General features: G+C 43.7%; 1 protein-coding gene across 3 annotated transcripts in view; it reads right to left on the minus strand.

Annotated features, from left to right (window-relative positions):
• Positions 1-11561: 11561 nt before the first annotated feature.
• Positions 11562-17417, minus strand: part of ARFGEF2 (ADP ribosylation factor guanine nucleotide exchange factor 2) — a 97206-nt gene continuing 91350 nt past the window's right edge. For 2 of the 3 annotated variants that reach the window (XM_032256046.1, XM_032256047.1), the window contains 3 exons: positions 16329-16467; positions 13735-13852; positions 12204-12581 (listed from right to left, as the gene is read on the minus strand). In XM_032256046.1, coding sequence (XP_032111937.1) covers positions 12405-12581; positions 13735-13852; positions 16329-16467 — 434 coding nt within the window. In that variant the 3' untranslated portion in view covers positions 12204-12404. Of the gene's footprint in view, positions 12582-13734; positions 13853-16328; positions 16468-17417 lie in introns of all 3 variants that reach the window. The other variant, XM_032256045.1, reaches the window with a different exon arrangement.

Consider the following 17417-nt stretch of genomic DNA (forward strand, 5'->3'; position numbering starts at 1 on the left):
GAGCGGGCCGCGGCAGGGGGCGGGGCCAGGAATGTTCTAGCCCCACCCAGGTTCGAAGGGCCAATGGGGGCTTCGCTGTTTCTACGCTGACGTCACAAGTGACAGTGCCCTTTGGCTCTGACCATTCTAACAGGCTTCACGAGTCGGGATTTCCAAAGAGGAACGCAGATTCAGCGAGTGGCTGCTGGCATGTGACCTATTTCGATGTCAGGGCTTGGCACGTAGGAGGTGTTCAATGTTGAATGATCCAAGGTCATGCACATAGGGTCTCATATGGAAGAGAACTTCCCGCCCCTCATGGAGCTTCTATTTTAGGGGGAGTATGGTATGTAACTTTTTGGTACTTTTGTTACAGCCCACGAACCCTACATGATCTGGTCCCTGCCAGCGCCTGCCCTCATCACCTTCCGCCTCTCTCCTCTCCTAACCCTCACTCAGCTCTGCCACCCCACCTTCTTTCTGTTCCTCTAAGCTCCAAGCTTATTTCCACTTCAGAGCATTTATACTTGCTGTCCCCTGTGCCTGGGATGTTTTAGATCCCTGAATGATTGGCCCCTTCTTTACATTTAGGTTCCAGCTCCACAAAGAGGCCTACCTGAAATTGCCTACTCACCACCACCCAGCACACAATTTAGGGTTGCTAGATTTAGCAAATAAAAACAGGCTGCCCAGGTCAATGTGAATTTTAGAATCACACTGGCCCTCCTCCAGCTGCTCCCTCCTGCCCATGAGCTGAGTGGGTGTGCTCATCCAGAGCAGATGCCACTCCCTTTCAGACCACACTGCAGTTGCACAAGGCCCTGGAATTCCCAAACCATAGGCCCCTGGCCCGTGGAGACCCTTTCCTGGGTCACTTCTTCAGAGGGTAAGCTGCACAGCAGCTTGAGAGCACCCCCATACCGAAAGGGTGACTGGGGTCAGAAAGGGGTTTGCAGGGTGTTTGGGCAGGGCTGGGCATCCAGGCACTCATGCAAAGCCTTGTGGTGCCTGAGGTGGAGACAGCAGGGTGCCGGTCTTGGGCCAGCTCCCCAGTGCTGCTGCTTTCTGGTGTGGAGCTCTGAGGAGCCTGAGAATTCTTTGACCTGCTCGTCCAGATCTTTACAAAGGTGCATTTATAAAGGAAGGAAGATAGAGTGTATCTTATTCAAAAGCTTTACATATAGCTTTTAAATGTTGACCCTCAGAGCACGTGAGCCGACATTTAGAGCCTGCAAATATTAATCCTGTGCTAAGTGTGTTCTCTGTCCACAGCAGCCAGGGCCCCACATTATTTAGCACTGTCCATCTGCTCTCCGGCACGTCGGAGCAGCCCTTCCCCTGCGTGAGATTCCTTTATGGGGCGAGACCGAAGGGAGCATCAAGGTTGCAGTGAAAGAAATAGGTTGAAAGTGGATCTATGCAGGGTTATCTATATATTTGTTTATTTTTGTGAGTTATTTATGTATTTATTTTTGTGAGACGGAGTCTTGCTCTGTCGGCCAGGCTGGAGTGCAGTGGCACGATGTCCGCTCACTGCAACCTCCACCTGCCGGGTTCAAGCAATTCTGCCCCAGCCTCCCGAGTAGCTGGGATTACAGGCGTGCGCCACTGTGCCTGGCTAATTTTTTGTATTTTTAGTAGCAATGGGGTTTCACTGTGCTGGTCAGGCTGGTCTCAAACTCCTGACCTTGTGATCCACCTGCCTCGGCCTCCCAAAGTGCTAGGATTACAGGCATAAGCCACCACTCCTGGCCCTATTTTTTTAAAATTTTAATTTAATTTAATTTTTTGAGACCCAGTTTTGCTCTTGTTGCCTAGGCTGGAGTGTAGTGGTGCGATCTCGACTCAATGCAACCTCCGCCTCCCAGGTTCAAGTGATTCTCCTGCCTCAGTCTCCCGAGTAGCTTGGAAAACAGGTATGCACCACCACACCTGGCTAATTTTGTATTTTTAGTAGAGATGGGGTTTCGCCATGTTGGTCAGGCTGGTCTCAAACTCCTGACCTCACGTGATCTGCCCACTTCAGCATCTCAAAGTGCTGGAATTACAGGCGTGAGACACTGCGCCTGACAGTTATTTATTTATGTAAATAAAGACAAGGCTGAACTCAATGGCTGACGACTGTAATCGCAGCTACTCGGGAGGCTGAGGCACGATAATCGCTTGAACCTGGAAGGCCAAGGTTGCAGTGAGCCAAGATTGTGCTACTGCACTCCAGCCTGGGCGACCCAGACTCCATCTCAAAAAACATATAAATAAATAAACAATAGAGACAAAATCTCACTGTGTTGCCCAGGCTGGCCTTGAAATCCAGGTCTGAAGCAATCTGCCTGCCTTCGCCTCCCAGAGTGCTGGGGTTACAGGTATGAGCCACGGTGCCAGGCTAGATCTGGGCAGTGTTTAAGAGGCCGGCTCTAGAGCCAGGCTGCAGGGCTTCGAATCCAGCTGAGTGGCGTAAATTCGTCAACCTCTCTGAGCCCCAGGTCCCTCTCTATAGAAAGGAGGGGTGGTGGTGATGATGGTAATAGTACCTACTTTATGGGGTTATTGTGAGAATTAAAGGCTGAAGAATGGTTGAAATAGCAAGAGTATAAAACATGATCAATATGGAAAGCCTAGCAGGAGAAAGTAATAAAATTCATTGGTGGGGGAATGGGGAGGGGGACAGATGGGGTATCGCTGTTTCCCAAGCTGGTCTCAAACTTCTGGCCTCAAATGATCCTCTTGCCTTAGCTTCCCAAAGTGTTGGGATTACAGGCGTGAGCCACTGTGCCTAGCCATTAAGTTCTGTTTCTTTCCTCTTCTTGTGGAAGGGAAGGAAAAAGTGAGACTTCACCAGGAGTCCATGGAATGTGGCCCAAAGGCCAAGGACAGAGCACCTTCCAGGACTCCCAGGTGCCTAGGGCTGGTTTCTACCTATGACAGGTATGTAGTAGGAGTGGGTCTTCAGAGGCCGGCTCATGCCTGTAATCCCAGCACTTTGGGAAGCTGAGGCGGGCAAATTACCTGAGGTCAGGAGTTCAAGACCAGCCTGGCCAACACGGTGAAACCCCGCCTCTACTAAAAATACAAAAATTAGCCAGGTATGGTGGCAGGTGTCTGTAAGCCCAGCTACTCAGGAGGCTGAGGTAGAAGAATTGCTTGAACCTGGGAGGCGGAAGTTGCAGTGATCGGATATGGCGCCATTGCATTCCAGCCTGGTCAACAAGAGGGAAACTCCGTCACAAAAAAAAAAAAAAAAAAAGAGTGAGTCTTCAGGCAGCAGCTTCCTCTTCAAGCTAAGGAAGGCACATTGAGAGTGGAATTTTCAGCAGCGCAGGAAAGCAAAGGAAATGATCTAATTCCCACATTTATGAACTGTTCCATGATCGCCCTCACAGAATTTTCACCAAAAAAAAAAAAAAAAAAAATCCTTGCATTATTTCACCAAATACTGAGTGTCTACGATGTGCCAGTGTTTCTCTGACTGGTGACTCTCCAGTAGAGCAGTCATGATCCCTGCCCTGACACCCTTACATTCCAGCTGGGGGAGAGAGAGATCCAACAGATCACTGCAGATACTGGTAAGCTCTGAGACCAAGAAGGTTGCTAAGGTCAGGGAAGGTCTCTTTGAGGAATTAACATTTGAGTTGAACCCAGGAGGAGGAAGAACCAGCCGTGGAGAGATCTAGGGAAAGAGCATCCAGGCAGAGAGAACAGCAAGGGCAAATGCCATGAGGCAGGAGCAAGTATAGAACTCAGAAGAAACAGGCCAGGCAAGGTGGCTCACTCCTGTAATCCCAGCACTTTAGGAGGCTCAGGTGGGTGGATCACGATGCCAGGAGATCGAGACCATCCTGGCTAAGACGGTGAAACCCCATCTCTACTAAAAAGACAAAAAAATTAGCTGGGCATGGTGGCACACACCTGTAGTCCCAGCTACTTGGGAGGCTGAGGCAGGAGAATTGCTTGAACCCGGGAGGTGCAGGTTGCAGTGAGCCGAGATCAAGCCACTGAACTCAGCCTGGGTGACATAGCAAGACTTCATCTCAAAAAAAAAAAAAAGAAATAATGAATTAGTCAATTTTGAGTCAATTTTGAGGTATGTAATTAGGTGGGAAAAGGAAGGCAGTTGATGACTTGGTGAGAAGAGGTGAGACTTTAGGGCAAGGGGAAAACCACAGCAGGTTACTGGTTCAACCTTGGCATCTGCTCACCTCCTCTCCTCTTACCTTATATTACCTCTGCTTTCCTTGAGGGTTTTTTTTTTTTTTTTTTTTTTTTTTAAATTACACAGAGTCTCGCTCTGTTGCCCAGGCTGAGTGTGCAGAGGCTTGATCTCAGCTCACTGCAACCTTCACCTCCCAGGTTCAAGTGATTCTCATGCTTCAGCCTTCTGAGTAGCTGGGATTACAGGCATGTGCCACCACGCCCAGCTAGTTTTTTTGTATTTTTAGTAGAGATGGGGTTTTATTATGTTGGCCAGGCTTGTCTCGAACTCCTGGCCTCAAGTGATCTGCCCACCTAGGCCTCCCAAGGTGTGGGATTACAGGTATGAGCCACCTTACCCGGCCTTTCGTTGACTTTTAAATAAATAGCCCATTGCTAGTCATGAAACTATGCAAAGTACAGCCAGCCCTACAAGGCAAGTTTAAGAGGGCTGGTTAAGATGGTTTGTAAGTCAGGTGTTTGCAATAACCAAGCAGTTCACCTTTCAAACAGGAGGCTTGCAAGGTAAGTTCCTTTAAGGGTGAGGACTGTGTTCTGCCGTTCACCTTACTTGATTTCTCCACCTCTTCTCCCCAGATTAAGCAGTGACTGGCAGGATGACTGACTTGTGTGACAGTGAAGAGCATGTGCTCTGGAGGAAGATCCTGGATCTTAGTCCTGGCTCTGCCTTTTCCCAACTGTGTGATCTATGTACATAGCCTTAGTGGGTCTCTCTGGGTCAGTTTCCTTATCTGAAAAATGGAGGTGTAATACTGCTGCCTACTTCATAGGGTTGTTGAGGTTTGAAGGACTTACTTTATGTAAAAAACACATTGTAAGGTGCCTGGGGTGCAGTAAACCATCAATGAACATTAGCTCTTAAAAAAGTCAACTTCCCAAGTGATCCTCCCATCTCGACCTCCCAACTGCTGGCCTTCCCAGCACTTTGGGAGGCTGAGGTGGGAGGATCACTTGAGTCCAGGAGTTTGAGATGAGTCTGGCCAACATAGAGAACTATAGAGTCTCTCCTAAAAATAAAAGTTAGCCAGGCGTAGTGGTGTGTGTCTGTGATCCTAGCTACTCAGGAGGCTGAGGTGGGAGGATTGCTTGAGACCAGGGAGTTCAAAGCTGCAGTGAGCCATTATGGCACTTCTGCCTTCTGGTCTGGGCAGCAGAGAGACACTGTCTCAAAACAAAAAGGGGATAATAGCTTGCTAATTGCTAATTTCCAGAAGAGGTAAAAAGTGAATACAAAAATCTGCACAGAATTCTTTCCAGCTTCCATGATCTGTCCAATGGCCTCTCCCATGGAATGGTTCTGTTTATGCCTGCTTTTCAGAAACCCATAGCACTCTGAGGAAGAAAATCAATCACCATGCCTTTATTTAAGCTTAAATTTATTCAAGCTGAGTTTACTAGAACACATAGGTATTTCTTGAACATAAATCAAGATAAATTATTTTAGCAATTCTGAATTAGGTTAATGAAGATCATAGAAGCTTTATGCAAAAATTGGCAATCTCTGGGAAAGATGAAAATTGAAATTTATATATAATATCCTCAGCAGCTCTTCAGTTGAACACAGCAGATAAGTTTGGCTTGTGTCTGGAAATAGGCATTTAAGAAAAATACTAAAATCACTTTTGCCAGAATCCTGAGTCCCATCCATTCTCCCCCTCCTCTTGCTATGGGTATGCAGTTACACTCAATTAGTTGGACCCCTGTATTAGTTTGTTTTTACACTGCTATAAAAAACACCAGAAGCTGGGTACGATGGCTTATGCATGTAATCCCAGCACTTTTCCAGGCCGAGGCAGGTGCATCACCTGAGGTCAGGAGTTCGAGACCAGCCTGGCCAACATGGCAAGACCCTGTCTCTCCTAAAAATACAAAAATCAGCTGAGTGTGGTGGCATGTGCCTGGAATCCCACCTACTCAGGAGGCTGAGGCAGACTTGAACCCGGGAGGCAGAGGTGTCAGTGAGCCAAGAATTGCGCCACTACACTCCAGCCTAGGCGACAGAGTGAGATTCTGTCTCAAAAAAACAAAACAAAACAAAACAGAGACTGGGTAACTTATAAAGAAAAGAGGTTTAATTGGCTCACAGTTCCATATGACTGGGGAGGCCTCAGAAAACTTACAGTGGAAGGTGAGGGGGAAGCAAGGCACATCTTACATGGCAGCAGGAAAAAGAGTGAAGGGGGAAGTGCCACACTTTTAAACCATCAGATTTCATGAGAACTATCACGAGAACAGCATGGCATAAACCGTCCCCATGATCCAGTCACCTCCCACCAGGCCTCTCCCCTGACACATTTAGATTACAGTTCCACATGAGATTTGGGTAGGGACACAGCCAAACCATTTCACTTCCCCTTAGATGTGACACAAATAACCAACCCAAGGACAATTTAACAGCCTTCTTAAACTAGACTCAGGCATAATACACAGGTTTGCAAGAACACCAGGCATGGGTCACAGGCATAATAACACAGGCATGATATACAGGTTTGCAAGACTGGGCATGGGTCATACCTGTAATCACAGTACTTTGGGAGGCTGAGGCAAGAGGATCGCTTAGGCCAGGAGTTCGAGACCAACATGGACAACATAGTAAGACTCTATAAACAAATTTTTAGAACTATATTAAAAATTCCAGGGAACCACTCTGGTCTTCTGAAAAAATAAAACGTACTTTCACCTAAAATGTGTTCTACTCTGTTGGTAGAGTACAAAATCAGTGTAATTCTGAAACTGCTTTTCAAAATCCTTAAATAAGTGGCCTTTTAACAGGGTTGAGCTGGCCTTTCTAGTGATCCCAGTTATCTTCTTCATTAAATGGGTAAGCAGCCATGATTTCTTTAAAAACAGGCTAAAGAAAGTTGAAAGTATCTGCAACAAATTGACTTTGGGGTCCTACATCACCATGTTGAAGGAGACTTCTTAGAGGAGGAAAATCACTTTAGTTCTTGCCCTTGGCACCACTGACATTTAGACTGGCTAATCCCTTGTGGTGGGGCTGTTTAGCAGCACCCCTAGCTTCTAGATGGCAGTCACTATCCCCCTCACTCCCCGTTGTGACAACCAAAAAATCCCAATACATTGGGAGGCTGAGGTGGGAGGATCACTTGAGCCCAGGAGCTGAAGACCAATTTGGCCAACGTAGCGAGACCCCCATCTCTATTTTTTTTTTTTTTTTTTTGAGACAGAGTCTTGCACTGTTGCTCAGGCTGTAGTGCAGTGGCGCAATCTCGGCTCACTGCAATCTCCGCCTCCTGGGTTCATGCAATTCTCCTGCCTTAGCCTCCTGAGTAGCTGGGACTGTAGGCGTGTGCTGCCACGCCCAGCTAATTTTTTGTTTATTTTTAGTAGAGATGGGGTTTCACCATGTTAGCCCGGATGGTCTTGTTCTTCTGACCTCGTGATCCGCCTGCCTCGCCCTCCCAAAGTGCTGGGATTACAGGCATGAGCCACTGCACCCCCGCATCTCTATTTTTTTAAAGTTAGAATTTATTGTGTTACTAAAAGTGATTTGGAAAATTACACCTTTAGTTTAATTATTGGGGATTACACTGTCAGTCTCTTACCCTTGTGTATGGAACTATGTCCAGAATAAAATTTATGTAGATCCTAAACAATGTTATGAGAATCTGATTGTTATTTGTCACATTGACTTAAAAATTAGTATCTCAGTTGACGTGGTATTCATGCCTGTTATCTTAGCACTTTGGGAGGCCAAGATGGGAGGATCACTTGAGGCCAGGAGTTCAAGACCAGCCTAGGCAACATGGCCAAACCCCACCTTTACAAAACAATACAAAAATTAGCCAGGCAATGTGTCTCACTACTCTACTGGCCCTGTAGTTCCAGCTACTCTCAGGAGGTCAAGGTGGGAAGATTACTTGCGTCCAGCAGGTCAAGGCTGCAGTGAGCTGTGATTGTACCACTGGTCTCAGCATGGGCTACAGGGCAAGACCGTGTCTCAAAAATAAATAAATATATCAGCAACTGAATGTTTCAAAGCTGTCAATGTGTATTGGTTCAACCAATAGCCACGGCCTGATCCTTATAATTAAATTTTATAACTAGCAATAACAAAAAAGTTAATGGACTAAAGAGGCATATAAGAATCTTCTCATGACTGGATTTTTTTCCCCCTTTGATCAGCGAGGGACATAAAGTAACCGAAAACTATGGCTTGGCATATGTTTTTTAAATTACTACATTAGAAGCAGCTATACTTTTTAAAATTTTATTGATTTACCATCTGATCAAAGCATGGGATATTTTAACAGTATTATACATAATATTTTTACATAGAAAACTTTACATAGCGTTTCATATTATATAATTCTGCTTATTCTTTCAAAAATTTATACATCCATTGGGCAAGGAATGCTTTTCATTAAATTACCAATATTAAATGCACTTAATCATTGTGTATAGATTAAACCAAAGTAACTATTAATTAACTTTTAGGCATTTTAAGGAGGTAAAACATACATTTTGCACATAAAGAAATATTTGATGCAAATATGCAGATACAATTTTTTAAAAATTAGAACACTGAGTAAAACAACACCTTTGATAGAGTATATTGTTTTGTTTTGAGAGCAAGGATTTCCAGATATATTCATTCTTTAAAATATTCAGCTTTGGTTTCTTTGTTTCCCAAACTGCAAAGCTGCTGATAACAAAACTCCAGGATTTCAAGTGAGTTCAGCTATGTCTAATTTAACACAAATATTAAAACAGAATTCAGAAAATGCAGTATTAAGGATCCAGCTTCTACTGAAAGCAATATCCATTTGCATCATAACAACAAACATTTGAATGAGATGGTAATACTTGCACTTGTTAGCAGGTTCCTTTAACAACAAAGACTATTAATTGTATACCCTTAATCACAAAAGAAACGAAAAAAGTACAGTTTTTTGTTTTTTGTTTTTCTTTTTTGCATTTTGTACAAAAGTCACCTGTCAGAGGAAAATGTGTTTTCAGATAATACAATTTTCATAATGTATGTTCTTTGGTTGTACATGAGGAGTACAGGGAAAAGATATAATTGACTTTAATGATGCATATCAGAAATAAAAATTATTCATCCACTGTTTGTTGTTAAGATGCCAAAGCTGGTGATTTCCTTAACAGACAATGAAGAAAAACAAAATTGCTCAAAGCAGCAGTATTGTAACAAATAAAAACTTCTCTAGAGACCCAGCACATATAATCGACACTTAAAGCATTCTGAAAAAGAAATAAGGCCTTGGAAAATGTTTCACTCTCCTCCATTACTTGGTTAAATAAATGGTGTCCTGGCCTGATGTTGCAGTTGAACATACCCTTTCACAAGTGTTTGAGTGGCACAAGCCACAATTACCATGAGAAAGAATAGATTTATTCATAAAAAATTTAGGCTGAATGGCTTATTATTGGAGGTAAAGGATTTCCTCTGTTCGTCACTGTCCACTAACAAGAAAAATTACCCTGAATGGTTTTACATCCAATTTTTTAAAAGTCCATTGCTGGTACAATTCAAATGCCTCATTCAGAAAATCAAATCTTTAAAAATACTAAACTAATAAGAAATTTAAGCCTGAATGTTTCAGCAAGTACTAAAATACACTGACACATGTGCTACCCTGCAAGAGACAAAATTAAAGAGAGGGCAGAAGACACCAGGAAGTTTTACAGTCATATTCGATGAAGAAAATGACATGAGAACCTCAGAAGGAAAGGAAAAATAACTAATCAGGGATATAGCTGCATGCAAGATGGACTTCATAAATGAACACGTGTTCCCCATTTATACCTTTAGTACAAATATCAATGGAGACGACTGACTTGTTGAGGTGGCGAAGCGCTATGATACCAGGGAGCGTAGGATTCATGGTGCAGTGTAAAGGTACAGTGGATTCCAGGGCAAGCCAGTCAAATGTGCTAACATTTTCCACTCAGTAAATTATTCTCCCATGGTCCTTTCCTGCTGAAAATAGCTTCTTTTATCTAATGTATGTAAGTAATATAAAAACCTAAACCTGCTCATTTTTTCTTTGGTAGAGAAATTAAAACACTTTTTGGGAAAGAAAAAAGTAGACAAGAATTCTGTTGGCCAAAAACCAAACATTTCTCAAGGCTGTTAAAAAAAAACAACAGCCGGGCGCGGTGGCTCAAGCCTGTAATCCCAACACTTTGGGAGGCCGAGGCGGGTGGATCACGAGGTCAAGAGATTGAGACCATCCTGGTCAACATGGTGAAACCCCATCTCTACTAAAAATACAAAACATTAGCTGGGCATGGTGGCGCGTGCCTGTAATCCCAGCTACTCAGAAAGTTGAGGCAGGAGAATTGCCTGAACCCAGGAGGCGGAGGTTGCGGTGAGCTGAGACCGCGCCATTGCACTCCAGCCTGGGTAACAAGAGTGAAACTCCGTCTCAAAAAACAACAACAACAAAACAACCTAAGAGTATCAGTCTCGGCGGGCGTGGTGGCTCACGCCTGTAATCGAAGCACTTTGGAGGCCAAGATGGGCGGATCACCTGAGGTTGGGAGTTCAAGACCAGCCTGACCAACATGGTGAAACCCCATCTTAAAAAAAAAAAAAAAAAAAAAAAATTGAGTATCAGTCTGTTAGTAAGCAAAAGCACCAGAAATCCTTCTCTACAAAAAAAAAAAAAAAAAAAAAAAAAAATATATATATATATATATATATATATATATATATATATCCAATTTTACAGATAGGTTCCCAAACTACTAACTTCTAAGGCACCAGAGTTGACATCAATACAACCCAATTTAGAGGACTAAAGAGTGTAGGTAGAAGTCTGAATGTTTTAATCACTCCGCATACACTTATGTCTAACACTCAGCGATGCTCCAGGTGAGCAGAGGGTGAGGACAGAGAATGAGGCATGTGTGCTCTTCTTCATGGGTGAGCATCCACTATACTGCTCACAGGCGTCGGGTCATACTTGTATACTGCCCGCTTTTATACAAGCTGCATCAGAACTCAGTTCTACTGCAGGTGAAAGAATTGCACCATCATTAACATTATTAATAAGGACCTCAGAACCTAACCTTGCCAAAGAATTCAACTCCTAGGCTCAGATTAATGGAAGTGCTGGGCACATGTCACTTCCTGCCATTGTCACAGTTCAGCTGTGCTGGCCCACCACATCTCCAGTTCCACCCATGACATCTGGCTGAGGAGGTTCATGGGAGCAGCTTCTCATGCACTTACTGTCCCTCTCTGGAGGGTCATTTAATGGGGACTGTGCAAAGCAGTGACACTAACCGCCAGTATACTCACTTTTCTGAGGTAAAAATAAAAAGGTTTATTCAAGGATAAATGAACTCTGGTTAAATTACTACTTCATTTTCATTACTACTTCATATATTAGATTTCAGAGTGTGTGAGATGGACAGTGTATTCTGGAAATTTTCATTTAACACCCATCCACAAATACTTCAAGGAAGGCTAATCATCTTCATTAAATTGTTCACTTTTTTCTGTAGACTTTTCCTCCCCACGTTACTAAAACAGGGAGGTCCACGAGGCACATTTTTTTTAACCTCGCAAAACTCTCAATTCTGGCTTAGTTACTAAACTCTGACTTCAATCAAATTTTCAGTATCTTTTTGGAAAATACTTTAAAAATCACTCAGACATTAACAAAACACAAAAAACAACCCTTCTCTAATCCCAGTCTGTCCCTAAACTACTCTAATTACGGCTGACTCGTAACTGACAAAAACACTCAAATTTCTCTAACACACTCAAACGACAACAAAAAACCCAGCATATTTTAGGTGGCAGTTAGCCGTTACAAGAAGTTTTATTAACATACTCTAATTATCATGAATCTATATAGCTATGTTCGGTATTTTGAAGGAGAGTGACTTCTTAACAAAACATTTATAGCCAATCATGGGATTTTGCTAGAAAATGATGCATGTGCAATGACAGATTTGACAGTTTAATAAGAAAAATGGAATGACAGAAATGAAGCAGACTCCCCACCTACTGTGCTAACTGGGTATGCAATAGTTTAATGAAATACCATAAGCCTTAGTTGGGGACTGTGATGGAGCAGCATAGAAGCCATCTGTATCCAGGCCATTCTGAGATCCAAGATGCCAATTCCTTGTTTCTCTGACCCTTTACGAGATGTGCCAGTCAGAGATGGCATGCTGAACATTCTGCAGAGCTGCAGCAGTGGCCTGGGCAGCCAAGGCTACCACACTGGTGACAGTATTGCTGGTACCTGTGATGGCTCTTCTGGACTCCATATCTTATACACAACACCTATCCGTAAGAAGAATTTCCGCAGAACTGCTCGAAGCTCAGGGATCAGGTCAAACTGCATAATTTCACACAAGTAGGGGTAGTACGTTGAAGCATGTGCTTTGAACTTGAGGTTGGAGAAAAGTAGATGGATAAAATTACACAATTAATTTCTTATTTTGGCACCAGTTTTTCAAAAGTTTTCATCTCACCCTAGAACTTCTTTTTTTTTTTTTTTCAGACAGAGTCTTGCTTTGTTGCCCAGGCCGGAGTACAGTGGTGCGATCTCGGCTCTCTACAAACTCTGCCTCCTGGGTTCAAGCAATGCTCCTGCCTCAGCCTCCCAAGTAGCTGGGATCACAGGTGTGCACCACTATACCCAGCTAATTTTGTATTTTTAGTAGAAATGGGGTTACGCCATGTTGGCCAGGCTCCCAACCTCAGGTGATCTGCCCGCCTGGGTCTCCCAAAGTGCTGGGATTACAGGCATGAGCCACTGCATCTGGCCTACCCTGCAACTTCTTATAATATTGGCGCTTTTCTTGCTATTAGAAAGTTGGGGCTGGGTGCAGTGGCTCATGCCTGTAATCCCAGCACTTGGGGAGGCCAAGGCAGGTGGACTGCTTGAGCTTAGGAGTTCAAGACCAGCCTGGGCAACATGGTGAAACCCCATCTCTACCAAAAATACACGTGGTGGTGTGTGTCTGTGGTCCCAGCTACTCAGGAGGCTGAGGTGGGAGGACTGCTTGAGCCTGGGAAACAAAGGTTGCAGTGAGCTGAAATTGTGCCACTGCATTCCAGCCTGGGTGCCAGAGCGACTGTCTCAAAACAACAACAAAAACAACAAAAGAAGTTGAAAGAAAATCTTGCAAATTAAAGCTTCTTTCAGTTATATTTAACTTTAATTATATTTGGATAGTCTCGCTACCAAAAGTCAACAGCTTTTATTTTGTAAAGCAAGTTCCTATGTCAAAACCAGTGCTTCACAATCTCAACCCTCTCTTGCTGCATTGAAAATCACCACACCATTCCTAACAGCAACACATGAGGTCTAAATTTCAGCCTTGGTCAACTAGGGTTCTTCCAAGAAAAAGCCCTACTATCCTGTGGCACTCATTGTCTGTAATGAATTAACTTCTCTCCAATGCATCTAGAATGGTGCTGACAGTCACGTAACCATCCTTGGGAGAACTGGGAAAATAGTTACTGCAAACTCTGGAGTGAAAAGCCAACCCAAACCTTATGTCCTAGTGGAAACATCAGAGTTTACTTGTTCATACCTTTTCATCATTTATTTTGAGGGTTTTGGTTAGAAGTAACAACAGGAGACTTGTCCAGGCCTCCCGATGGCTTTCAGAATTCACGGTGATGAAATAGGCAAGAGCTTCACTGCAAACACTAGAAGAATTAGAGAGGGGGAGGCATATCAAACAACTGATTAACATCTCACATTCAGGGAGAACTATTAATTCTTGGGATGTCTTTTAAAAAAAATTATTTAAACTTTTAATTGCTTTTTTTTTGAGACAGGATCTCACTCTGCCACACAGACTGGAGCGCAGTGGCATGATCACAGTTCACTGTAGCCTCAACCTCCTCGGGCTCAAGCTGATCCTCCCACCTCAGCCTCGTAAGCAGCTAAGACTGCATGCTCGTGCTACCATGCCTGGCTAATTTTTTTGATGTTTAGTAAAGATGGGGTTTCTCCACGTTGCCCAGGCTGGTCTTGAACTCCTGGCCTCAGCAATCTGCCTGTCTTGGCCTCCCAAAGTGCTGGGATTATAGATGTGAGCCTAAGCCTCTAAGTCAAGCCACTGCAATAACTATTTTCTTTTTCTTGAGAGGGAGTCTTGCTCTGTTGCCAGGCTGGAGTGTAGCGGCGCCATCTTGGCTCACTGCAACCTCTGCCTACCAGGTTCAAGAAATCCTCCTGCCTCAGCCTTCCAAGTACCTGGAACTACAGGCGTGTGTCACCACACCCAGCTCATTTTTTGTATTTTTAGTAAAGACTGGGTTTCACCATGTTGGCCAGGATGGTCTCATTCTTTTGACCTTGTGATCCACCCGCCTTGGCCTCCCAAAGTGCTGGGATTACAGGTGTCAGCCACCGCACCCGGCCCTGTGAAATTTTTGAAAATAATTTTACTTCATGTGGGAACTTGTTCATAATACAATAAATTTTAACCCCCCCCCCAAAAAAAAAGAAGCTGCAAAACTGTTTTTACTTGCAATTTTCAGCAATTGGGGTGTTTTGGTGTTTTGTTTGTTTTTTAGAGTCAGGGTCTCACTATATTGCCCAGGCTGGTCTTAAACTCCTGGACTTATGAGATTTTCCTGCCTCAGCCTTCTGAGTAGCTGGGACTACAGGAGAACAATTTTTCTCTGAACTTTGGAGTTAAAGATCAGCCTGACCAATATGGCGAAACCCCATATCTAGTAAAAATACAAAAATTAGCTGGGCCTGGTGGTGGGTGCCTGTAATCCCAGCTACTCAGGAGACTGAGGCAGGAGAATCACTTGAACCCAAGAGGCAAAGGTTACACTGAGCTGAGATGGAGCCACTGCACTCCAGCCTGGGTGACAAAGCAAGACTCTTTCTCAAAAAAAAAAAAAAAAAAAAAAAATCACTTTTAGGCTGGGCATGGTAGCTCATGCCTGTAATCCCAGCAATTTGGGAGGCCGAGGTCAGCGCATCATCTGAGGTTAGAAGTTTGAGACCAGACTGACCAAAACGGTGAAACCCCGTCTCTACTAAAAATACAAAAAAAATTAGCCATGTGTGGTGGTATGTGCCTGTAATCCCAGCTACTCAGGAGGCTGAGGCAGGAGAATTGCTTGAACCCGGGAGGCAGAGGTTGCAGTGAGCTGAGATCACGCCACTGCACTCCAGCCTGGGTGACAGAGTGAGACTCCATCTCAATAAATAAATAAATAAATAAAATTTCACTGTTAATGGCTATATTTCATAATACCATAATTTAGGACATACCATAGCTTATTCATTCCACAGTTGAGCTGCTTAAAAACTTTTTGTCCTGATAAGTCTGCAATGAATATTCTGTGTGGTATTCCTGGTTCCTAGTTCTAAAATATCTTCTGAAGCAGATTCCATAACAGTGGAATTACTAAGTCACAGAGAATGAACACTTTAGGGCTCCTGGTATATAATCCCACCTGCTTTCCAGAAAGATCATGCCATTGTACACTCCAACTAGCTATGAAGGAGAGTACATTCTTATCACACATTTGCCAGCACTGTGTATTACTGTTTTTAAACCTTAGAGGAGGAAAAGAAAGCTCAGACATCAGAATCTTGCTGATGCCCAGGAAGCTGAGTGGCAAAGACCTACTTTTCTGGCTGGGCTTTCTCATCAGTATTCTACTCTTTCCCCACTGGTGCATTTCTTCATAATTGATATAGGCACATCCTGGTTATATGATTTAAATACATTCTTCTTGGAAAGAAGGAATGATGGGATGTTATTGCTGACAACAATACTAAAGAGGACCTGGACCCAAGATGGATAGTAACCTGCCTAAGGCCACAGGGCTCCAGCCGAGTCAGGACTTCCCTCCAGCCTGCTGACTCTGCTCAGAGCACTATTCACTGCCATGTTTCTATGCATAACTCACCATAACCTTGAATTCTTGGGCTCAAGAAAGGGCTTATCAGTGAAACATGAGCCTCTGCCCTCTTCAGGGCATTAAGAAAAGTATAATGGAAGAGTCACCAAATACAAGGAAAAAATAAAAAGGAAAATAATTTGTCAGAGTGTCCGCATGTATTTCCTCCCACTCTTTTCAATCCATAGTATTGCTGTGACGAATTTTGTTTATGGCAGATAGAAATCTAGTCAGAAACTAATTTTCTTACGTTAAAAGTCTCTGCTGTATTTCTTCCCAGGAATCCCTGCGGTTCTCATCAACATACATTCGAAACAGGATCCTCAAACAACAGGCCAGGCTGCTGGTTTCTTGTTTTAGAAGATTGGGTTTAGACTTGCCCTTAAAACCTAGAGATCAGACAGTCATTTAATTAGTGCACACTTCTAGAATAATGCTGATAATGTGTATGAACTAGAAATCTAGTTACTTTACAAAATACTGAAACATCTCTTTTTTCTTGAGACAGCCTCGCTCTGTCACCCAGGCTGGAGTGCAGTGGCATGATCACAGCTTACTGCAGCCTCCAATTCCTGGTCTCAAAGTGCACTTCAACCTCCGCCTCCTGAGTTCATATGATTCTTCCACCTCAGCCTCCTGAGTAGCCAGGACCACAGACATGTGCCACCACGCCCAGCTAATTTTTCAGTTTTTGTACAGACAGGGTTTTACTGTGGCCCAGACTAGTCTCAAATTCCTGGGCTCAAGCAATCTTCCTGTCTTAGCTTTCCAAAGGGATGGGATTACAGAAATGAGCCACTGAGCCTGGCTTGAAAGATTTTATATATATCCTTTTTTTTTTTTAGGACAGTGTCTCCTCTGTTTCCCAGACTGGGGTGCACTTCAACCTCCGCCTCCTGAGTTCATATGATTCTTCCACCTCAGCCTCCCGAGTAGCTGGGATTACAGGCACCTGGCATCATGCTCAGCTAATACTTCTATTTTTGTAGAGACGGGGTTTCACCATATTGGCCACGCTGGTCTTGAACTCTCGACCTCAGGTGATCTGCCTGCCTTGGCATCCCAAATTGCTGGGATTACAGGTGTGAGCCACCACACCCGGCCTATATATATTCTTAATACGGATTGATTATAATACCAGATGAAGGCAGCTATGACTCTTCAAAAGTCATCCGCTGTATAAGATAGCTTTTTTTTTTTTTTTTTAAAGAGACGGGCTTTCACCATGTTGGTGGTCTCAAATTCCTGACCTTGTGATCTGCCCACTCGGCCTCCCAAAGTGCTGGGATTATAGGTGTGAGCCACTGCGCCTGGCAAAATAAGTTCATTTTTAAATGCC

The sequence above is a fragment of the Sapajus apella genome, unplaced genomic scaffold (genome assembly GCF_009761245.1).
Source record: "Sapajus apella isolate SASKATOON/1434 unplaced genomic scaffold, GSC_monkey_1.0 scaffold92, whole genome shotgun sequence".
NCBI classification, from domain to species: Eukaryota; Metazoa; Chordata; class Mammalia; order Primates; family Cebidae; genus Sapajus; species Sapajus apella.